The 24,391-nt window shown below is 46.3% G+C and overlaps 1 protein-coding gene across 4 annotated transcripts; it reads right to left on the reverse strand.

The window, feature by feature from the left end:
- Positions 1-820: 820 nt before the first annotated feature.
- slc14a2 (solute carrier family 14 member 2) lies at positions 821-24,391 on the reverse strand. 4 transcript variants are annotated; one of them, XM_061817891.1, is made up of 9 exons: positions 23,788-24,391; positions 11,545-11,740; positions 6,683-6,872; positions 6,420-6,548; positions 4,710-4,902; positions 4,483-4,630; positions 3,466-3,600; positions 3,333-3,382; positions 821-2,364 (listed from the first exon to the last, which is right to left on the reverse strand). In XM_061817891.1, the coding sequence occupies exons 2-9, from the start codon at positions 11,699-11,701 to the stop codon at positions 1,984-1,986; spliced, it is 1,383 nt and encodes a 460-aa protein (XP_061673875.1). In that variant the 5' UTR covers positions 11,702-11,740; positions 23,788-24,391; the 3' UTR covers positions 821-1,983. The 4 variants fall into 4 exon arrangements, with proteins under 4 accessions (XP_061673875.1, XP_061673874.1, XP_061673878.1 ...); XM_061817890.1 differs by lacking the exon at positions 23,788-24,391 and adding an exon at positions 12,438-12,526; XM_061817894.1 differs by lacking the exons at positions 11,545-11,740; positions 23,788-24,391 and adding an exon at positions 23,579-23,734 and having other exon boundaries at positions 823-2,364.

The raw sequence follows: 24,391 nt of genomic DNA on the forward strand, positions 1-24,391 counted from the left end.
CCTCACAGGGGTCGCGGGCAGGAGGCGGGGTACGCCCTGAACTGGCTGCCAGCCAATCACAGGGCACATCGAGACAAACAGCCGCACTCACAATCACACCTACGGGCAATTTAGAGTGTGCAATTAATGTTGCATGTTTTTTGGATGTGATGCCCGGAAACCCACGCAGGCACAGGGGGAGAGCATGCAAACTCCACACATGCGGGGCCGGGATCGAACCCGGGTCCTCAGAACTGTGAGGCCAATGTGTTCCACCGTTGGAAAAAGAAAGTCTTGTAAAAACTTTACTGAGTTATATATTTAAAAAATACATATTTTCTTACCATAGTAAACACGGGCGTTTTATGAGCATTTTATTTGAACAATTTACATACGTGTAGCTGGGGCTGGTCATAGAATTTCAATTTTCATCGTATTTATGATTCCTCTCGTCATTGCTTGAATAGGTCCCTCATTCCGCCACGTACTCTTGAGCCTATGTAGAAATAAACAAATGCATGTAACATTGTAACATGCATGAAAATATCAGAGGAAGGTGAATCAAAAATGCTGACACGGTACAAAGAATACTGCAAACTAAACCCGAAATGTCACGACGGATGCTCTGCGAAGATTCGGCCAAAGTCCGAGTCCAGCTTCCCTGGGCGTCAGCTCGTGATGTGCGAATTTAATCGGCTTGTCTTTCTTTGTTCTGCTCCTGCTTCAGGTCTTGTTCCTCTTCCTCTGTGGACCCCCCTGCCCTTCCAGACGCCCCCCCCCCCTCCACACCCCACCCTTACTCTTCTTCTTCTTCTGACTCCCTTTGTGCAATTTTGCAGCTCTTCAACCTGATTGGCGACTCTGCAATTAAGCCACCCGATGGCTGCTCGTGGGTGTCTTCGCTTGACAGTCAGCACTTGGGAATTGCGACAAAGTGACAGCGTGATAAGTTTCCGTCTCCGACGTGTGTTTAGTGGTTTTCAAATCATTTTGTGCAGTGTTTTGCAAAATGGGCGGCACGGTGGATTAGCTGGTAAAGTGTTGGCCTCGCACTTCTGAGGACCCGGGTTCAATCCCGGCCCCGCCTGTGTGGAGTTTGCATGTTCTCCCCGGGCGTGTGTGGGTTTCCTCCAGGCACTCCGGTTTCCTTCCTCATCCCAAAAACATGCAACATGAATTAGACACTCTAAATTGCCCCAAGGTGTGAATGTGAGTGTGACTGTCTCAATGTGCCCTGCGATTGGCTGGCAACCAGTTCAGGGTGTACCCCGCCTCCTGCACGTTGACAGCTGGGATAGGCTCCGGCACTCCCCGCGACCCTCGTGAGGATAAGCGGCAAAAGAAAATGGATGGATGGATGTTTTGCAAAATGCGCGAGGCTGACATTGTGTTGACAGTGGTGGAAATTGGATGCAATTTTTTGCTTCTTCTCTTTAAATTGATAATTGTGTAATTCTCTTGATTTTAGTGTTTTCAATTGGGGGGGTCGAAGCAAGTGATATCACACAAAATTGCTCAGTCACACACACGCACACACACACACATTTATATTTTACAGTATGTATCTATTTACACATATATTTACAAACGTATGAAAGCAAATGAACAACAGATTATGCAATAAAAATGTATACGCGTATTGAGTCAACTGGAAACTCTTGTCAAAACGGCATCCCTGATAGTCACAAACAGAAAAATGTATTGCATCGTATATACAGATTAGGAAATATGGACTCTTTTTACAATATTTAAGCACTTTGTTTGTTGCACTGGGGTTTTTTTGTCTCTGCTGGACAACGATCATTTCATGTCATCCAAGAACCGTAAAAATATTCCAATCTCTCTCCATAATAAATATACACGCATTCTGACAGTTTACATCTGAATTTGTTTTTGTTTTTTTTTTCAATTTGGAGTGAGTTGCCTGATGAAAATTCGCTAAAGATTTCACGATACAACGCCATCCACTAAAGATATCAAAACGATACGACAGTGGTTCATCTTTTAAACATAATTTGCAAGCGTTTCTTCCGTCGGGAAGTTTTCCGCGGTTGGTTCTCCTCCAGTGTCCCGTCCCTCGCTCTGCGTTTCAGGCTCCGTGGCGGTTTGCGTGACGTCGGCTTCCTGCGCGGCGCTAAGGTCGAGGCTCAGCTGCAGTTTCTCGTTGAGGACCGCTTCCTCAATCGCTTTCTGCTGCTCCTCTTCCTTTTTCCGGGCTTCGTCCAGCTTCTCCTGTTTCTTCATCTTCCAGAAGTAGCTGAGGTTTTTCTCCGGGTAGGTGACTTTGGCGAGCGGCAGCTTAAAGATCTTATTGGTCTCCGTGGTGATGAGCAGAAATGTAAGTGCGGAGAGACAGAAGGGCCACGTGCAGGACGGCAGACCGAACTGGGGACACAAAAGGGGGAAAAAAATTGTAATAAGCACCGCCCGTTATTTGGATGGGCTAGCGAGATATAAACATATGCCGTAATTTCCAGCCTATAAACCGCAACAATTTTCACACACTTCCAACTCTGAGACTTATGCGGTGATGCATTTTTTTTTCCCGAATGGCCGCATGGGGGCACTCGAGCAGAAAAAGTGAGAGTGAGACCGGTGGAATATATGTGCCGAGGAAGTGAATTTTACCGGTCCGTCCCTGTTAGCGCTGCGCTAGCGTGTTACTGCTGCGTCGCAGTGATTTTTACCAGTATGTTTTTTTGTTTTGTTTTTTTAACTGGTGTGATGGTCTGAGTCCTACCCCGTGCTGAGAAGTCTCCTTGTGATTAATGCGCTTGCGTTACTATCAGGGGAACTCTGGGTACATAGCAGACGCTTACTGGGAAATCACCCGGTCTCATAGTTCCCCTTCTTCTACATAGAGGGAGCTAACATACGTCCTTACCATAAGCTAACCTTAAAACAAAAGTTGATAAAAAGATGTACACATATATGTACGTTCGCTGTGTTCGTCTTTCTGAGACCTCCGTAGCGAACACGAACGCTCGGCGACAAGTTGTCAAATGGCACATGTTGAAACATGGAAGGGGATGTTTCGGACTGGCCTGACGTTTACAAAATATATGCGCATGCGCATTAATCACAAGGAGATTTTTCAGCACCGGTAGAGCTCAGACCATCACACCGGTCCTGTTAGTGCGGTGGAGCTAGCGTTAGCATTAGTACGGCGGTGTTAGCGTTAAACTCTCTGTGTACCGTCTTTCTTTGTTAATATCTCGTGTTTCAATGTGGGTACTTGCGGCTTTTACACAGCTGCGGCGTACGTATGGTATTTCCTTTACAAATGTACTGGGCGAGGCTTCCAACCAGGTGCGTTCTATAGGCCGGGAATTACGGTAGTTTAGAAAACGTACCACGGACATGATGTTGGCTATGGCGGAGCCCAGGTATGCGCAGAAAAACCCTGCAGAGAGGAAGATAAATCTAAGATGTGACATCTATGACATTTGTCAATCTTCAAACAATGCGGTTGAAATGCCAACTCACCACAGGTAATGGCGAGGAGGTGCACTTGCCAAGTCAGCGCATAAAACATTCCTCCAACGGCAATGCACGCCAGCACGCAGTTGTAGCCCCAGAGGCCAAAATAGATTGCGCCAAACGGAGCTGCCAAAGCCAGGCCTGCACGGCAAATATGCAAATCACAAGACATCACTGACATCTGCTCGGGTTGCTCACAAACAAACTCCGCGTTTATTTGGCGCTGCATCATCTTGACACGTAATGGCCTTCTTTTAGAAAACACTCAGCTCGCGTCGTGAAAACCTTTGAATTTACTGTAAAGCCTCGGTTCTCGAACAAATCGGACGAAATTTTCCAAATTGTTTTGCTTCTATTTTCGAACGAAAATCGGTATCCCCACAAAACCCGGAAATAACATATTGCGCGCGGCCAGACCAGCTGACCCACGACGAATTCCCACGCTGCTGAAAAAAACCAGAAATAACATAATGCCCGCGGCTTAAGCAGCTGTCCCACCCGCGACGCAACCAGCGCAGTTTTGTTATTCTGTAAAACGCAGCCTCTGTGCCGGTAGTGACTTGTTTTTCTTCTTATCAAGGACTAGCTACCGTATGAACCCCCCAATCATGGCTCCACAGAAGGCAAGTTTCTTGTTTAAAGTTAATCTGCACTTTTATAAATAAAAAAAGTTTACAAGGCTGGGGGCGAGTCGCTACAGATACGGCAATGCGCTCCCAGCCTACCGTACTCTATTACTAAAGCATACATTTTAAGCATAAAATAAATAGATTTCTTAAATTATTTTATTATATAAAGTATTTAAACTATACATCTATTTCTACTATGCAGTTTATTATCAGGAAAAGCTTAAAAAATGCTTTAAAAAGCCTAATTTTTGTAGGCTTCGAACGCATTATTTCTTTTTCCATTCATTGTAATGGGGAAACATCGATTCGGTTTTCGAAATAATCACTTCTCGAACCGTTTTGTGGAACGGATTGTGGTCGAGAACCGAGGCTGCGCTGTACTTGCCAGACCCACCTGAGAGCATGCCAATTGTGGAGCCGAGGACAGCGTGAGCGCACGTGATAGGCGAGGAGATGAAGAGCGAGATGATGAAGATGCCTCCGGTCCAAGGGTTGTCGCAGCCGTAGACCTGGCCGATCCCAACCGGTATGGACATGAACAGCTGAGGACATGTTTAGGAGAGTAAATAACAACCCCTCGGCCCGCTTGGACCTAAAAAAAAAAAAAACCCCGACTCTGACCTTGGCAACATCGATTTCCTCCCAGGTGATATTTGGCAGCTCGGTGCGGGGCTGGATGAGGACTTGGGGGAAGTGATGGTTGTAGTGACCTGTGGCCACCATGTGGAGGCACACCAGGATATTGAAGGGCAGCGTGAACACTGGCAGATCCCAGCGACTGTTTATGGATGCCAAGGCGCTGGACACGATCGGACTAAAACAAATGCACATTTATGCATCACTTTATGTGGAAAAGTATCAGGACACATATTTTGTTGATTTGCAGTATTGTACCGATGTTTACTAAACGCATCCATCCGCCCTTTCATTTTCGACGGCCTTTGACCTCAATATGATTTGGGGACAATCGCCGTTCCGACTGATTTTGCGCGAGTCGTCAACCAATCGCAACGCACAAATACTGCAAACAAGCAATCGTTTAAGGACTTCAATTAACTTTCTTGTTCTTTTTTCCTTTCGGCTTGTCCCGATTTAGGGGTCGCCGCAGCTTGTCATCTTTTTCCATCTAAGGCTATCTTGTGCATCTTCTTCTCTAACACCCACAGACCTCATGTCCTCCCTCACAACATCCATCAACCTTCTCTTTGGTCTTCCTCTCGTTCTTTCTGGCAGCTCCATCCTCAGCACCCTTCCACCAATATACTCTCTCTCTCTCTCTCTCTCTCTCTCTCTCTCTCTCTCTCTCTCTCTCTCTCTCCTCTCTCTCTCTCTCTCTTCTCTCTCTCTCTCGCCTCTGAACATGTCCAAACCATCGAAGTCTGCTCTCTCGAATCTTGTCTCCAAAACATCCAGCTTTGGCTGTCCCTCTAATGAGCTCATTTCTAATCCTATCCAACCTGCTCACTCCGAGCGAGAACCTCAACATCTTCATTTCTGCCACCTCCAGTTCTGCTTCCTGTTGTTTCTTCAGTGCCACTGTCTCTCATCCGCACATCATTGCCGACCTCAACACTGTTTTATAAACTTTTCCCTTCATCCTAGCGGAGACTCTTCCGTCACATAGTACACCAGACACCTTCCGCCAACTGTTCCAACCCGGTTGGACCCGTTTCTTCACTTTCTTACCACACTCACCCTTGCTCTGTATTTTTTACCCCAAGTATTTGAAGTCGTCCACCCTCGCTATGTCTTATCTACCTATATCCACTGCAAACAGGAAGGGGCTTAGCGCGGATCCCTGATGCAGTCCCACCTCCACCTTAAATTCTTCTGACACACCAACAGAACATCTCACCACTGCTTTATAAACTTTGCCCTTCATCCTAGCGGAGACTCTTCCGTCACATAGAACACCAGACACCTTCCGCCAACTGTTCACCCCAGTTGGACCCGTTTCTTCACTTCCTTACCACACCCACCATTGCTCTGTATTCTTGACCCCGAGTATTTGAAGTCGTCCACCCTTGCTATCGCTTCTCCCTAATCTGCATATATTTGGAATACGGGATGAAGTCTGACTACCCGAAGAACATGCAAGGTCAACACAGGATGACCGGAGCCAGATTTTGAATGCCAAACCTTGGAACTGTGAGCCAGCTGTGGTAAACCTGAATTCACCGCGCTCCCTTCCAGATTAAACATAAAACTGGCTTGACTACATTTGGTGCTGATTCTGCATTCTCTTATTTGACATTCACACTAACGTGGTTATTACACATGCTCGAGAAAATAATACTCATCGTAATAATTGACGTGGGTGTAACATCTTACCACATCATGGACAGGAAGATGTTGGGCAGCAAGAGCCACCAGTACCAGTTCCCTGCATTGGAGAAGACAGCCATCAGCAAGCCCACTAGGATGCCGTTGTACCCGTACAGTCCTGCGGCAATTGCACCCCTGGAAAAATTTGTATTCCATTAGAAAAGTCGAAACGGTTCCGGTCAACCCCACCATCGGGTGGCCCATCTTACTGGTATGAAACTAATTCCCTGCACCACGAGATCAATACAGAAACGAGCGAGCGCACAAACCTGTTCTGTCGCAGAATGAGGGCAGAGACGGTGGCGAAAAGAGTGCCCACGAAGCCGTTGAGCGCCCACCAGTAGTTCTGCACGATGAGCCCGGCAAATATAATGAGCCCGCTCAGCGGGTTGTTCACAAACATGACCTGGGCGGCGCCGCGGAGGACCCAGTCCAGTAACTGCAGCAAGAAGAACTGCTCTGAAGGGCAAACGAGGAAAACGCAGAATGTTTAACGTTATCTTGTAGCTTCTTCTTCTTCTTTTCCTTTCGGCTTGTCCCGTTAGGGGTCGCCACAGCGTGTCATCTTTTGCCATCTTAGCCTATCCCGTGCATCTTCCTCTCGAACCCAACTGCCCTCATGTCTTCCCTCACCACATCCATAAACGTTCTCTTTGGTCTTCCTCTCGCCCTTTTGCCTGGGAGCTCCATCCGCAGCATCCTTCTACCAATATACTCACTCTCTCGCCTCTGAACATGTCCAAACCATCGAAGTCTGCTCTCTAGAATCTTGTCTCCAAAACATCCAACTTCGGCTGTCCCTCCCATGAGCTCATTTCTAATCCTATCCACCTGCTCACTCCGAGCGAGAACCTCAACATCTTCATTCTGCCACCTCCAGTTCAGCTTCCTGTTGTTTCTTCAGTGCCACCGTCTCTAATCCGTACATCATGGCCGCCCTCACCACTGCTTTATAGACTTTGCCCTTCATCCTAGCAGACACTCTTCTGTCACATAACACACCAGACAACCTTCCGCCAACTGTTCCACCCCGCTTGGACCCGTTTCTTCACTTCTTGCCACTCTCCATTGCTCTGTATTGTTGACCCCGAGTATTTGAAGTCGTCCACCCTCGCTATCTCTTCTCCCTGTAGCCTCACTCTTCCCCCTCTACTTTTCTCATTCACGCACATATATTCTGTTTTACTTCGGCTAATCTTCATTCCTCTCCTTTCCAGTGCATGTCTCCATCTTTCCAATTGTTCCTCTGCGTGCTCCCTGCTTTCACTGCACATGACAATATCATCTGCGAACATCATGGTCCAAGGGGATTCCAGTCTAACCTCATCTGTCAGCCTATCCATTACCACTGCAAACAGGAAGGGGCTCAGAGCTGATCCCTGATGCAGTCCCACCTCCACCTTAAATTCCTCTGTCACACCTAAGGCACACCTCACCATTGTTCTGCTGCCATCATACATGTCCTGTACTATTTTAACATACTTCTCTGCACAACCAGACTTACGCATGCAGTACCACAGTTCCTCTCTTGGTACTCTGTCATAGGCTTTCTCTAGATCCATAAAGACACAATGTAGCTCCTTCTGACCTTCTCTGTACTTTTCCACGAGCATCCTCAAGGCAAATAATGCATCTGTGGTACTCTTTCTAGGCATGAAACCATACTGTTGCTCGCAGATACTTACTTCTGTCCTGAGTCTAGCCTCCACTACTCTTTCCCATAACTTCATTGTGTGGCTCATCAACTTTATTCCTCTATAGTTCCCACAGCTCTGAACATCCCCTTTGTTCTTAAAAATGGGAACTAGAACACTTTTCCTCCATTCTTCAGGCATCTTTTCGCCCGCTAGTATTCTGTTGAATAAGTTGGTCAAAAAGTCCACAGCCATCTCTCCAAATTGCTTCCATACCTCTACGGTATGTCATCAGGACCAACTGCCTTTGCGTTTTTCATCCTTTGTAGTGCCTTTTCTGACTCCCCCCTTAGTAATCATTTCCACTTCCTGGTCCTTCACTCTTGCCTCTTCAACTCTTCCTTCTCTCTCATTTTCTTCATTCATCAACTTCTCAAAGTATTCTTTCCATCTATTTAGTACACTACCGGCACCAGTCAACACATTTCCATCTCTATCCTTAATCACCCTTACCTGCTGCACATCCTTCCCATCTCTATCCCTCTGTCTGGCCAACCTGTAGAGATCCTTTTCTCCTTCTTTCGTGTCCAACCTGGTGTACATGTCTTCATATGCCTCTTGTTTAGCCTTTGCCACCTCTACCTTTGCCCTACGTCGCATCTCGATGTACTCCTTTCGCCTCTCCTCAGTCCTCTCAGTATATCCCACTCTTCTTCGCTAATCTCTTTCCTGTATGACTCCCTGTATTTTGGGGTTCCACCACCAAGTCTCCTTCTCCCCTTTCCTACCAGATGACACACCAAGTACTCTCCTGCCTGTCTCTCTGATCACCTTGGCTGTCGTCGTCCAGTCTTCCGGGAGCTTCGGTTGTCCATCGAGAGCCTGTCTCACCTCTTTCGGAAGGCCGCACGACATTCTTCCTTTCTCAGCTTCCACCACATGGTTCTCTGCTCTACCTTTGTCTTCTTAATCTTCCTACCCACCACCAGAATCATCCTACATACTACCATCCTATGCTGTCGAGACTACACTCTCCCCTACCACTACTTTACAGTCAGTAACCTCCTTCAGATTACATCGTCTGCACAAAATATAATCTACCTGCGTGGTTCTACCTCCGCTCTTGTAGGTCACTATATGTCCTCCCTCTTCTGGAAATAAGTGTTCACTACAGCCATCTCCATCCTTTTTGCAAAGTCCACCACCATCTGCCCTTCAAAGTTCCTTTCCTGGATGCCGTACTTACCATCACTTCTTCATCGCCCCTGTTTCCTTTACCAATATGTCCATTACAATCTGCACCAATCACAACTCTCTCGCTGTCTGGGATGCTCAGAACTACTTCATCTAGTTCCTTCCTGAATTTCTCTTTCAACTCTAGGTCACATCCTACCTGTGGTGCATAGCCGCTAACCACATTATACATAACACCCTCAATTTCAAATTTTAGTCTCATCACTCGATCTGATACTCTTTTTACCTCCAAGACATTCTTAGCCAGCTCTTCCTTTAAAATAACCCCTACTCATTTCTCTTCCCATCTACTCCGTGGTAGAATAATTTAAACCCTGCTCCCAAACTTCTAGCCTTACTACCTTTCCACCTGCTCTCTTGGATGCACAGAATATCAACCTTTCTCCTAATCATCATGTCAACCAACTCCTGTGCTTTTCCTGTCATAGTCCCCAACATTCAAAGTCCCTACACTCAGTTGTAGGCTCTGTGCATTCCTCTTTTTCTTCTGACGCTGGATCCGGTTTCCTCCTCTTCTTTGTCTTCGACCCACAGTAGCTGAATTTCCAACCGACGCCCTGTAGGTTAGCAGTGCCGGGGGCGGGCGTTGTTAACCCGGGCCACGACCGATCCGGTATGGGATTCTTTAGATGAACGCTCATATTTGTTTGGCACAGTTTTTACGCCGGATGCCCTTCCTGACGCAACCCTCTGCATTTATCCGGGCTTGGGACCGGCCTACAGATTGCACTGGTTTGTGCCCCCATAGGGCTGCATTTTAACGTTATCTTGTAGCTGCAATTGCAAAATTCTCGAGTGAAAATTCAAACTGGATCGACGGCAAGTGGGCTCAAAAACGCTTGTGGTCAAAGGTTTGGCTGAGAAGTCAACAAGTGATTTGAAACGGAATATCCATGTATTTGACTTCAAGGAATATGTACAATAATCCCTCCAATGTGAAGTAATATTATTATTACATATATTTTGGACATTAATTTGTAGTGCCGGCTTTCACAGCCTAACCCGGCAGAAACATCCTCGACCCCTCCCCTGACGTCGGCGGCGCTTGGCATTACAGACCATTCGTTCTAGCTAAGCCGAGATGCCGACGTGTTTTGCAACAAAACTGAGAAAATGCACCCAAATTTCTTCTTCCTTAACCTCCCGTGGGGTCAATCTGACAAGATAAAGCTGTGACTGTCACAGTTGAGGCTCGTTCACTAGCCGGGGAATGTTGCCCGCATCTAATCATTGGTGGTTATTAGCTGCTTGGTTATAGCCTCTCGTGCTGCTACAGTATAAGCAACGGCGTACTTTATGAGGCGGCGCAGTGGTGCAGCTGTTCAATCCCGGACCTCCGTGTGTGGAGTTAGCATGTACTCCCCGTGTCATTGTTATTTTTGTCTCCTCAGCGGCGGGAGTAGTAATAACACGGAGCATCGACTCGCTGTTACACTCTCTTTGTTGGCTCTTAGCACACAACACTTTGCGTCCCCACCCCCACCGAAAGTCGATCGCGAGAGGCTGGCTGCTTGAAAAGTAAAACTTGGGGTAAAAAAATAAAAATTGTCTGGCCACGCCTGCTGTATGTACTCTACATCTAAACCAACTCCCCAGAAAAGCGTCAAATCTCCGCGGTCCATATATAATGGGATTGTTATTGTTCGTCGTCAGCGCCACGCCCCTCCCAACACGTCAAGTTCCGCCTGTGTGTATTCTGGCTCAAGCGCACAGGTTTGAACATTATACATCATGCTATTTTTGTTTAGTCCGTTTGTAATTATTTTTCATAAAGATCGGCCACAAAATGCCAGATAGTGGACGTTCTCTGGTTGGTGAAATGTATCCACGAGCAACTGGGGGGGTCAGAACAGCGAGCGGTGCAAACGCAGATTGGCTGTCAGATTTCCAGGAATTTCGATAATACTTTTCCAATTTAGAGATGTTTCTTGATGAAATCTGTGGATAACTCTTGCATTAAAAGAAATAGTGAAGCCTCATCCACTAACTTTTAATGTCTGCTCCCATTCCGATTACTTTTGACAAAGTCCTCCTTTAAATGCGTGAATTTTTTTTAGATGCACCTGAATGTCACAATATTGAATATAGAATTTGAAAAAAAAAAAAATGAAACCGGTGCATTTATTCTACAGCGTTTTAAAAATGAGTTTTGAGGTTTTGCGTATTGTTGTACTGAACCAAGAAAAGTTCCCCCAAAAAATCCGAGCTTGGCATTATGCGTCAGCTGTTCGGGGTGAACTCACTTTCCATCCACTTTGCGAGAAGCGCCATGTCTCCGGAGAAGTAGGAGACGCCCTTGAGGAACCGAGCCCTGGCCCTGTGCGGGCACGAGGCTCGACCCGTCGGGACCGGGCCGTCCGCCTGCTTCTCGTTCTCGGGCTTCAGCTCACGTTGCGCCATTAGCGGTTGCGATTCCGGCGGCGACGGTTCAAAATTGAGCTATGACGTTATGTAAAAAGAAAAATGAAAAAATACCAAAAAAAACATTCATCACTCGGGATTTGGCCCACATGCACAAGTTCACAAAAGTGTTCCTGATATTTGATATACTCAATATTTGATATTATTATGAAACCGACTTGTACAATTATTTGGCTAACATTACACAAGTTGTAGCCAAATTACACACTGTGGACCAAAAATGAAAACTATGACCCCATAGATAATTATGATCTTATGTAGCTAATCATAGACAAGCTGTATTCCATATTCGGGTCATGTAAATTATTCCTGGAATCGGAAAATAATCTCTCATTAGTAGAATAACAATAAAATGAAAAGCTTGCGATCTGTTTTTAAACTTTGATTTTGACATTTTTGTCTTCCACATTTCTGCGCAATACATTTGAACTGGATCACCGTGAAATATTAATGACAGCCTTCCCTCGCCAAATGGCGGTTCGTCTATTGCAGATTCGGTGCATTGCAGATTTTTAATTTTTTTTCCATGTTCATATTACATGAGTATTTTTTTCGAGGTGGTAATTGGTATTAAAAAAAAAATGCATATCTGGTGTAAGAAATTAATAATTGTAGCCGTGCCATCCACGCACTTCATCCAATATCCTTGTCATATTAGAAATATATATATATATATATGACTATGCATTTTTTTTTTTTTAAATCCTCCACTTACCTTTGTGGCCAGTGATCCTGGCATGTGATCAAATGGTCAAGACGTTCCCGACTTGCCCCCGCAGTCCTTCTGGAATATTCCAGCCAAGGCTTTATAAAGCCTCACACGGGAGAAGCAACTCCTACGTTCCTCCCTCCACCTCTTCGCGCTCACCCATTTTTTCGTTCCGTCTGTTCATCATTTGCAGCCCAATCTTTGCTCATCTCTGCCCCGCCCGCCTGTCCAAAAGATACGCTGAACAGCTCTGAAGTATGCGCAGCGCCTTTTTTTTTTTTTTTTTTTTTTTTTTACATTCTTTTGTTTTCATCACTGTTGCTTGTCAAGCAGATGCATGTAGCGCACTGCCGGCATTTCCCTGTGGGCCTCAAATTTGTCAAAACGGCTTACATAAATCACCTGACAGTCCATCACTCATCGAGAACATTTTGAAACGTGACTGTGGGAAGTCGTGCCATTTATTTATTTATTTATTTATTGTGGTTATTGAAATGATTTTCTTTTTCTTTCTGTTTTCTTTATCTTTAGGAGCGAAGCCAAAAGATACGAGAAGCAGTAGTTCAAGGCAACAATTTATACATCCTACACTTTTCTATAACTAATATTGAGGAAAATCATTATTATCTTTGTGGAATTGGCCTTCCGGGACCACATGAGTTCTCCCCCCCCCCCCCACAGGCCTGTTCTAAAAGTAGTTCACCGGTGATGGGACATTGTGGTTTCCTTGGAATGTAGTGGAAGTGATTGCGGTATTTAAAAAAATGTAAACGCTTGCAGAAATAAAGTGTTGCACATGGATAGGTGCTGCCTTGTTGCAAAATCATTGTCAATAGTGTCCTCACACAGCTGCGTATTCCGTCCATCCGTCCATTTTCTTTGCCGCTTATCCTCACCAGAGTCGCGGGAGTGCTGGAGCCTATCCCAGCTGTCAACGGGCAGGAGGCGGGGTACACCCTGAACCGGTCGCCAGCCAATCGCAGGGCACATCGAGACAAACAGGCGCACTCAAAATCAATTAGTGTCCAATTAATGTTGCATGTTTTTTGGGATGGGCGGCACGGTGGGTCAGCTGGTAAAGCGTTGGCCTCACAGTTCTGAGGACCCGGGTTCGATCCCGGACCCGCCTGTGTGGAGTTTGCATGTTCTCCCTGTGCCTGCGTGGGTTTTCTCTGGGCACTCCGGTTTCCTCCCACATCCCAAAAACATGCAACATTCATTGAGTTAATCACCATTTTTAAATGCACTTGTAGGAAATCGAACCTGACTCACTTCTAAAGACTACCATGATATTACTCGTGATCTTTCCAAGTAAAAAGTACTCGCCCTGCTTTGCATGGACAGTACGATTCCACTATTCTTATCCTGTTGGATTTCAAAATGAAGTTTGTGTGGCGTCAAACATTTTTGCATCGATCGGCCACATTTCGCCGTAACTCTGACATTGCGTCCTGCTCCGTCCGAAATCTTAATTCCGTGTACGTATCCTTGCGTGAAATAGCTGAGACCTACCTCTCTGTAGAACCCTCTTGGACATGTCTGGCGCATTTGTCATAAAACATACCACAATATTATCAGGAATATGCGATAGAAAATCCACTTCAAACCTGTTCTGTTCAGTCGCCATTTTGGAAGCCTGTGGGACATGGCTAAGGGGGCGGAGCTTAAGATCGCCATTCGGAAAGGTCCATTTGGCAGACAGGTCCGGACAATTTGGTGGATTTAGATTGAGTCGCAGGCCGACAGATGTTGAGGTCCATGGACGTCATCGCCATCTCATTCTTTATACCTGCTTACATTTTTCGTCGGCACCACCAGGCGGAGGAACGACGAAGTTCCGCGACGATTATGTAACATCCTCACTTCTTCTGCGTCTCCATCGAGAATGTCGCTTTGCCGCATTTAGAGGGAATGAGAGGAGCCGTGCTGAATACAGTCAGCTGTAAAGACTCCCACAGTAATGCGGCCCAACCGCTTTCAGATCGGCCGCGCTACGAAAATTACCGACACTGGTCTAAGCCATGTCTGGTACACGGTCGCCGATTCGGATTTACACGCTCGCTCGCGGAAATGTGTACGTATGCGAGTACGGCGTCTCGGGAGTCTGAGGCGGAGGTGACACAAAACGTGCTAATGTGTGAGCTTGCAAGCAAAATGCATCTTCGCTAGGAAATTAGATTATTACATATAATAACAAGCAATCAAGGAACGATGGGATTTTTTATGAATTTCATGAATATACATAAAATGTACGAGTCGTGAAATATGATGACCTTTCTACCATATTGTGATTTATTAAGATTTACCTGTACTATTTACTGTAATTACAAAATTTCAAGATTACAAATGTGAAACAATTTCATCACAGAGAAGTGTGATTAAAAAAATAAATCATGGTTATGGTTATATGTGCCTTGACTCTGTAAAAAATGACAGATTACCTTGTGTTACAAATCATGTCCAAATTTGGGTTATGTTGCTACCGTAGCAAAGGAACTCATAAACAACCGCCCCGGAGTAAAATTTTAAAAATCATAAAGGGAAATCAAGGCATTAAAAAAATGAATATATTAGGTGGCACTTTGGTTAACTGGTTTCAATGTCTGCCACACAGTTCTGAGTACCGAGGGTTCAAATCCTGGCCCCCGCATGTGTGGCGTTTGCATGTTTTTGTCCGGGCACTCCGGTTTCCTCGCGCATCCCAGAAACGCAGGTGCTAGCTTCACTGACGTCTGTAACTCGTTTGTAGGCGTCGACGTGATTGCAAACGGCGTTGCGCCCTGCGATCGCCTGGCGACCCAGTTCGGGGTGCACCCCGCCTACTTCCCGGGGGAAAAGCCGGGACGGGCCCCGGCGCTCCCCTGCGACCCTCGTGAGCATAAGCAGCTCGGAAAATGGTTGAATATACGGTATTAATGTAGTAAATGCAATTCCAAATCACATTCATGCACTCGGTCTATTTCTTAAAAGATGAAAAGGCAATTAGGGAGTTATGACTAAGCCCTAAGTAATTAAGAGGCGTGTCCCAATTCGTTGCCAATGCCGTGCACGACTTTCTTTAATGTTTAATAATCCTTCTCAAGGTGTAGCATGAACGGGATCCAAAATTATTGATTGACATATGCTGACACTGAATAATGTAATTATCTTCATTGAAGTGTGTACACGTGAGCGGCGAGCACACAACCACTTACACGGAAAGTAGGGGCGGGCTCTAATTTGTTTCTATGTTGATAGTTATGCAATGAATGTAAGTTCGGTCTCGACCGGTCACGCGATTATTTAATTTTTTTTTATCAATACTATAATTTGAGACACAAACATGGGAAGTAATGCTTTGAATAAAGCAATATTTTGGCTACAACCATTGACACACACACTGGCATACACAATTTGGCAGGATTGCGTCGCTTTTTTTTTTTTTTTTTTTTGTAAATTTGTATGTTCACTGAAGCAGTGCAAAAGAAAGATGAGATACATTGCGGCTATCGATCATATTACCGTAATTTCCGGCCTTTAAACCGCACTGCGCTAGTGTTAGCGCCGGGCCAGTGTAAGCGTCGCGCTACCATCTTGCTGCTGTTTCAGTGATTTTTTTACCAGTTTTTTGTTTTTTTTTTAAACCAGACACCATGTTAGTGTCGCGCTAGCGTTAGCGCCGTGCTAAGATGCTGTGTTTCTGTGATTTTCACCGGTATTTTTTAAAAACCGGACCTGTTAGCGTCACGCTAGAGTTAGCGCCGCACTAGCGTGTTGCTGCTGTGTTCCTGCCGCATCTCTTTTTTTTTTTTTTTTTTTACCAGCCCTGTTCGTGCTACCTTGTTGTTGCCATGTTAAGCTAAGCTAAGGTATCAAAACTTTGAAAACTCTTTCTGTGTACCGTTTTTCTTTGTAAATATTTCATGTTTCAATGTGGGCACTTGCGGTTTTTACACAGGTGCGGCTTATGTATGTGCCAAATGGTATTTCCTTTACAAAATGTACTCGGTGAGGCTTATAATCAGGTGCGCTCTATAGGCCGGAAATTACGGTATTCATTTCAAACATTTTCACATACTGTAATAATCCAATACAAAGAAAAACATTGCTCGGTTGTGGTTGACGACGACATTTGTATTTTTGTCGCCTTTGCAGTAATCGGCACCAGCGGTTGTCACATCTGCCTCGCACTTCCGAGATTGGTGGTTCGAATCCCCATTCGGGCCTTCCTGTGCAGAATTTGTGTGCGTATTCTCCACTTACTCTGTCTTCTACCCATATTTCAAAAAACTAATGTCTTATTTTGGCTGCACGTGGAAGAACGGGATTGAATTTCTACACGACTGAGAAACAACAACTCCATGAAAGACATTTTACTAACTGGACTTGCCGAAGATGAATTTCATAATGAACTTTTTAATGAACAGTTGACAAGTTAGTAAGCGGTAGTCGTCTCCGGCGCCACTTAAACACTCCCTCGTGTCACCTTTCATATTTGTTGCCAGGGACATGAAAAATATACAGTACGCTACTGTTGAAAAGTTTTGGGTCAGCCAGCTCAATTTCATATTTTTTTTCAAAGCACACTACTGTATAAAGTTTGGAAGTGTGGTGGGTTCCACTTAAAAGCACATAAACACACATTTGATATCCACACAATAGTTCTGTGGTATCACGCCGCACGGGAGCGCAAAGCCAACCCAAACATGTCACGACCAGAACACGGGGTTGGAGCCAAATGCACGACTCGGGAGACGCAGAGGCATTTCGAGATATGTATTTATTCAGTCCAGTGTCGGGGATCGGGCAGTCAGTCAACAGGAGCGGCAGTAACCAAGACGTCAGGTGTAAGAGGCAGGTCGGGGGGCAGGCAGCGGTCGGTACACGGGAGAACAGGAACGGGATTACGAGAGAAAGTGTGAAGCAACGATCTGGCAAAAGCCAGACCGTACGGTCTGGTTCTATAGAACTGGGACGTGATCACTCGAGACGAAGCGCAGGAGTGTGCTTCCGCCGATTGTGCCATCGGAGACCGGTTCAGCCAGGACAGGGACCGGCAGGGCCATGACAAAATACCCATTCCCGGGGGGCTAGACCAGGGGTCGCCAACATGGACCCCCGCTCATCATAAGCCCCAACTCCACGCCCAAGAGAAACACGCGAGCCTCTTCAAAAAATAGGTCACCGGTGATGGGACGTTGTGATTTTCCAGGAATGTTAGAAAAGTGAGCGTTTTAAAAAAATGTAAACAATGACAGCGATTTACAGATGTCCTATTTTGATACTTGTCACGAACATGGAACATCGGGGGGGACCCAAACGCGGGATGACTCCGAGGCCGTGACGTAGTTTTCGAACAAACTTAAATCCAGACAGAGGTCACACACAAGCTAAGCAGTCCAACGAAGACAAAGGCACCAAAACACGTGGCAAGATCCAAAAAACGTGAAAACTAGGTCGGATAACTTCAAGGCAAAAGCGGGACTTCACTAAACTTGGCTGTGGTGGCACAGGAATGCTGTGCCGTGGCAACGAGGCAAATGCACCACGAGAAGCTCGTACACGCGCGCAGACTCCTACGACCACCTGGCAACTGGGAAGCGGGGTACACCCCAACTGGTCGCCAGCCAATCGCAGGGCACGTCGAGACAAACACTCACAATCACACCTAGGGGCCATTTTAGAGTGTCCAATTAATGTTGCGTGTTTTTGGGATGCGGGAGGAAACGCACGCAGACACGGGAAGAACATGCAAACTCGGGAATCGAACCCCGGTCCTCACAACTGTGAGGCAGACGCGCTAACCAGTCGGTCACCGTGACATTTAAATCATTGTTTGTAATTATTTTGAGCAGTAGGAAACATGATCAGTCATAGCTATTATTATTTATTAATAACATGTAATTAAAGTAATTATATCAAATTTCGCTTTTCAGTGGTGCGTATCAAACTGGTATACGAACCATTTGGATTATTAGTCAGCACACAGCAAGTCACCCTCAATTTCTACATTGACCACAGAGATTAGTAAATTAAAAGAATAAAAACACACTTAATGGAAATATGTTATCTATAAACCTAATTTAAAAAAAAAAAAAAACAGCATTATGATATTTGTTTTTAAAAAAAATCTGAACAGAGTCAGATGAAAGCTGTACAAATGTTGTATGAAAACAAATTTTAAGGGGTAATAATTGATTAGCCGTAAACATCATAGAAAACATAGACAAACTAAACTATCTAGAAGCGTTTCAGTCCTTGCCAAAGTCAAGCACTTCCTGATCGCCATTGAGAACACGCTGTGCCACCTACTACGAGACACGGAAGCTCTTTTCAAAGAAGAGAACATCTCACAAGCGAGTGAAGTGACCGGGGCAATATTACGCAGTATTACGTTTCGTTTTTCGAGCCATATTTAGATGATCTGCGGATCACTTCTAACTCACAACGGACTCCCAGACAGTATGTATGAGTCAACCTGGCCGAAGCCGTCCGCCGCTGACACAATCAGTTGAAGTGACCGGGCCAATATTAGACTTTCGTTTCGAGCCATATTTAGACGATATGCGGATCACTTCTAACTAAGAACATACTCCCAAACAGTATGTATGAGCCAGCCCGGCGCAAGCCATGTCTTGTCCGCGGGTGGCCTACTATGGGACACGGAAGCTCTTTTCAAAGAAGACAACATCTCACAATCGAGTGAAGTGACCGTAGCAGTATTACCCTATCATTTCGAGCAATATTTAGACGATATGCGGATCACTTCTAACTAACAGCAGACTCCCAGACAGTATGTATGAGCTGTGCCCCTCGTCCGAAGCCCTGTACATCGACACATTTAGCACCCCTGACCTACATGCGTGGATCTTTTGTTACATTCTGAGAGGATTACGTCTCCCCCCCCCCGCCCCCCAACTATTATTTATTTTAGTAGCTGTATACACACCTACATGTCATTTGGAACCCACAAAGCTCTCGTCCTTTGCACCCATGCAATCCGTTTTTCACGGCGAACCGGGTCTTTTTGAAAAGTATGAAGAGCGAATCCATCGTCACGAGGGTTCGAACAATATCGAGCAATACAACGAGCCGGCATTTTGACTAACACGAAGGAACAAAGGGCTACTACCTTCCCGCAGGTAAAACTAGTAGAAACCGTGTACGTCACTTCCTGCTTCTTCTTGATAACAAATCCCTCGAGAGGCTTTTCATGGCGGGAGTTACAAAAAGCCATATACGTATCGGTCCATTCCTGCCTTTTTTTCCATTAATAACATAATAAAAATCATACATTTCATGACAGTGGCACTTTAAGGACTACCACAGGCGCACAAACAAAATGATAATATATATTATGAGACAGTTCCCAAAAATATATCAAGAGATCATCTTTACAAAAATGATATTTTGTATAATACCCATTTTGCGTGATGTATCATCATTTATATACAGTAAATTGTACACGTACGGTTAGCGTTACGATGGCCTTGGTGAGACTACGCAAGCTAAACGAGATTTGAGGTAAAGACCAGGACTTGTTCCATTTGGACTTCCTCCTGCTGCCCTTTCAAGAATTTGAAAGTTTATCTGCTCTGACCTTGTTTCGACTTTAATCGTTTTGTTTGTTTGTTCTCCACCCTGAAAAACGTCACCACTCCCTGTAAGCTAGCAGCAATCTTTCCGATCTTATGCTGACCTCGAGTCTACGAGGTCAATCAACGCCTGAGCTGTGCCAGACTCAGCGCCTGACCCGCATTTAACTCTTCACCCATTTTTTGGGGAGGGGGGTACGCAACACTACTGCTGAAAACATTATAGCTCATCAAACCCTGAAATCACGAACAAAACTACGAAACTAAATCTCGGATCTTCATGCAACCACCGTGACGTGATGGCGGCAATCAAAATTTAGGACGTTTCATAACCCCCCAAAACAAAAACAAAAAAATCACCTGCAGCAATCGTGTTACCCGATGCTGACATCTGGTGAAAAAATAACAGAAAGCGCCGCGTTGGTTTCACCCCCCACCCCCCCCACCCCCCTTCATCTGGGCCGTGGACCGACATTTGCGAGCACGTTCCCGCGGGTTCTCTCCTCACCAACGCAAATAAAACCAGTCCGACAAAGCCGTGCAAATACCAGACGCTCCGAAAAAGATCTGACAAGATTAGTGGAACTGGAGTGGCGCTGGCGTTTTCACGCGGGCGGCTCACTTTGAAGGGGGCCGCAAATATGTTCAGCGCTCATGTGTGTCTGTGTGTGTAGCGGGGGGCTCCAGCTTTTGTCAGAGTCTATGGAACCTGATACTGGATGACTCCCCATCCCAAGAATGTGAGTTTCCTTCTCTCCGAGCATCTGGCGAGACGCCCGGCCACAATTCCATCTGTGTGTTTGTGTGCAACTTGTTACTATTTGCCCCTTTTTCTGAGCCCCACTTCAGAACACAAAAACATTCTTTGTGCCCTTTTCTTCATCTGCCGCAATCGCGGACCTTTTGCTAACGTGACGTCTGTTTTGTTTCCAGACTTTTTTGGTTTTTTTGCTTCTTCTTTAGCGGTCACCGCAGGGTGGGCGGAGGGGGTCGGGCACGGCGCCCCCCACCCCCTGCTGGACGGCACCCCTTCGTGCGCCCGGACAATTATCGGTGAAAAAATTACGATCAGATTTCCTTCGGCAAAGCCCACCCTGGTCGGTGGTCAGCTTTCAAGGTGAAAAAAGTTCGATCTGCAGATCAAGCCCCAAGCCCCCACCCCAACCTTCACAAAGCTAGATTTCACTGTTCACTGTTATTCAAATGGGATCTTTGCATTTGGTGGCACAGTGGATCAGTGGCAACCTTCGTGAGGATAAGCGGCAAAGAAAATGGACGGATGGATACACGCAATAGGCGAGTCAGCTGCTTAAGCGTTGGCCTCACATTTCTGAGGACCCGGGTTCAATCCAGGCCCTCCCGGTGTGGAGTTTGCATGTTCTCCCACGTGTCTGCGTGGGTTTTCTCCGGGCACTGCGGTTTCCTCCCACATTCCAAAAATATGCAACATTAATTGGACCCTCTAAATTGCCCCGAGGTGTGATTGTGAGTGCAACTGTTGTCTGTCTCCATATGCCCTGCGATTGGCTGGCAACCAGTTCAGGGTGCACCCCACCTCCTGCCCGTTGACAGCTGGGATAGGCCCCAGCGCGCCCCGTGACCTTTGTGAGGATAAGTGGCTAAGAAAATTGATGGATGGATAAATGCAATAATTTAACAACAGTTCTGAGGTCCTGGGTTCAATCCCGGACCCGCCTTTGTGGAGTTTGCATATTCTTCCCATGCCTGCGTGGATTTTCTCTGGGCACTGCGGTTTCCTCCCACATTCCAAAAACATGCAACATTATTTGGACACACTAAATTGCCCGTAGGTGTGATTACGAGTGCGGCTGTTTGTCTCGATGTGCCCTGCGACTGGCTGGCAACCAGTTCAGGGTCTACCCCGCCTCCTGCCCGTTGACTGCTGGGATAGGCTCCAGCACTCCCTGTGACCCTCGTGAGGATAAGCGGCTAAGAAAATGGATGGCTGGATCTTTGCATTTGATTGTGATCGCATGTCTATAGTAATAATGATGAATGACGAATGATTGCAGGTGTCCTACTGGTAAAATAATGAGTGTTGCAGAAAATGGATGCATGAACTGATAGGACTGTCCTGTATCTGTGAACCAATTTATCAGTTTTCGAGGTGCGATGGCACATTGCGACCACAGAGGGCAGTAACGCTCCACTTACCAGCCTGGAAGAGCAGCTCGCACCTCGAAGCCAGAGAACAAAAATCCTTCTTTCAAGGAGGAAAATACAATATTGTAACCTCAATTGGAACACACCATAACCTCATTGAACCAAGGATAGTTTTTTTTTTTCTTTTTCCTGTCGTCAAAAGCGTGTGGTTTAGATTACAAAGGAACAACATTTGGTCTTCAAGATGAGAGGCCTGTTTGAGGTTTGACCATATTCTCTCTCTCTCTCTCAGTATATATCCATTGATCCATTTTCTTTGCCGCTTATCCTCACAAGGGTCACGGGAGTGCCGGAGCCTATCCCAGCTGTCAACGGGCAGGAGGCGGGGTACACCGTGAACTGGTCGCCAACCAATCGCAGCGCACATAGAGACAATCAGCCGCACTCAGAATCACACCTATGGGCAATTTCGAGTGTCCAATCAATGTTGCATGTTTTTGGGATGCGGGAAGAAACCGGAGTGACCGGAGAAAACCCCCCGCAGGCACCGGGAGAACACGCAAACTCCACACAGGCGGGTCCGGGATCGAACCCGAGACCTCAGAGCTGTGAGGCCGACGCTACATCTGTTATTGAAAAGTGAAACTGAGTCTGGGAAACGTTTAGTTGTGTGCGTGTGTTTCCACAGAAGAATCAAAGTGAAAGAAATATTTTGGATTTTGTTGTTGGATGTGTCAGCCCGTTACTGAGTGCTGCTCAGTCCAGGATCCTCAGCTGGGAAAGACCAAAAACGGATTACAGGACATGATGGACAGCACAATTTACAACTGCACATTCATCTTGTTCATTCGTTTCGTCCGTGTCAACACAAACACACACACACACAAATCATCATTGAGTTCCTTGAAAGTATCTTTAAATCATATTATTCATCAGCAACTGGAAAGTGTTGGCTTCAGAGTTCTGAGGACCCGGGTGTGATCCCGGCCCCTGCCCGTGCGGAGTTTCCATGTTCTCCCCGTGCCTGCGTGGGTTTCCTCCGGGTACTCCGGTTTCCTCCCACATCCCCAAAACATACGACATCAATTTGACACTCTAAATTGCCCCTAGGTGTGATTGTGAGTGCCCCGATTGGCTGGCGACCAGTTCAGGGCGTACCCCGCCCCCTGCCCGGTGACGGCCGGGATAGGCTCCGGCACTCCCTGCGACCCTCGTGAGGATAAGCGGCGAATAAAATGGATGGATGGATACACCACTGCCGTTTACATCCACGGAAATATTTTTTTTTAGACTGGAGCAAGACCCCCGATCAGAATTCTAATACATTTGCATTATGATCACACTCCTCCATCGCCCCAGCACGAGTACCGAACTTCTCCCCGGCGTCGCGATTGGTTTTACTCATTAAAAATGTAAGCAATGTCGTACATCAATTGGCTTTCGACTCACCCTTCTTCCCGCGTTCGTCAAATAAAACGTTTCTACATTGTGTTCCGTTGTTAAGTCTTGCAAAGTGACGGATTTGGCAGAGGAGGTTCAACTTGGCCAAGATAACAAACACAAAGCAGGAAAAACTTTCTCGCTCTCTTTTAAATGAACTCCCGTTTGCGTCTTTTCTCCCCTTTAAACTTCCAATCAACTTCGCTGCTTCCACTTACCCAAAACGCATGAAAGCCGATTATGCGCACGCGCGTGAGGACAAAGGCCGGATTGTTCTCGGTCTTGTTTCCTCCTCGTTGCACTTTTCGCTCGCTGATGTTGTTTAACTCTCGCTTCCTCGCCTCTCTCGCGATCTGGTGAGATTTTCATGCAGCGCGCAGTATGTAATCAATGTTTACGCGCTTGCCATCCATCACTTATGGCGTCCGCCGAGGCCCAAACAAGACCGGGAGGACTTCAGAGGGCTGAGTAAACATCTATTAAAACGGCGCGCTGATTAGGGCGAAGCGGTCCGGATGAAGGACGGGACCGGTGGAAAATCCGTCTTCTCGACTGCGACGGGGACCAAACCCAAAGGAGAGGCCGGGGGAGGCAGGGGCAGAAAGTGCAAGAGGATGAAAATCAGACGGAGAAATTGAGAGCAGACGCTGGAGATGAAGAGAGCGTCAAATGTGAAGGAGGGAGAGAAGAAGACAGAAAGCGGTCGGGTGATGGCTTCCAGCTGCGTGGCGCCCCTCCAACTCGCATGCTTCAAGTCGGCGGAGGCGCAGTCGGATCGGGGAAGGCCATGTTGGCAACTGCGACGTGGCTGCTCGCACAAGA

Source organism: Syngnathoides biaculeatus, chromosome 4, assembly GCF_019802595.1.
Source record: "Syngnathoides biaculeatus isolate LvHL_M chromosome 4, ASM1980259v1, whole genome shotgun sequence".
Taxonomy (NCBI): Eukaryota; Metazoa; Chordata; class Actinopteri; order Syngnathiformes; family Syngnathidae; genus Syngnathoides; species Syngnathoides biaculeatus.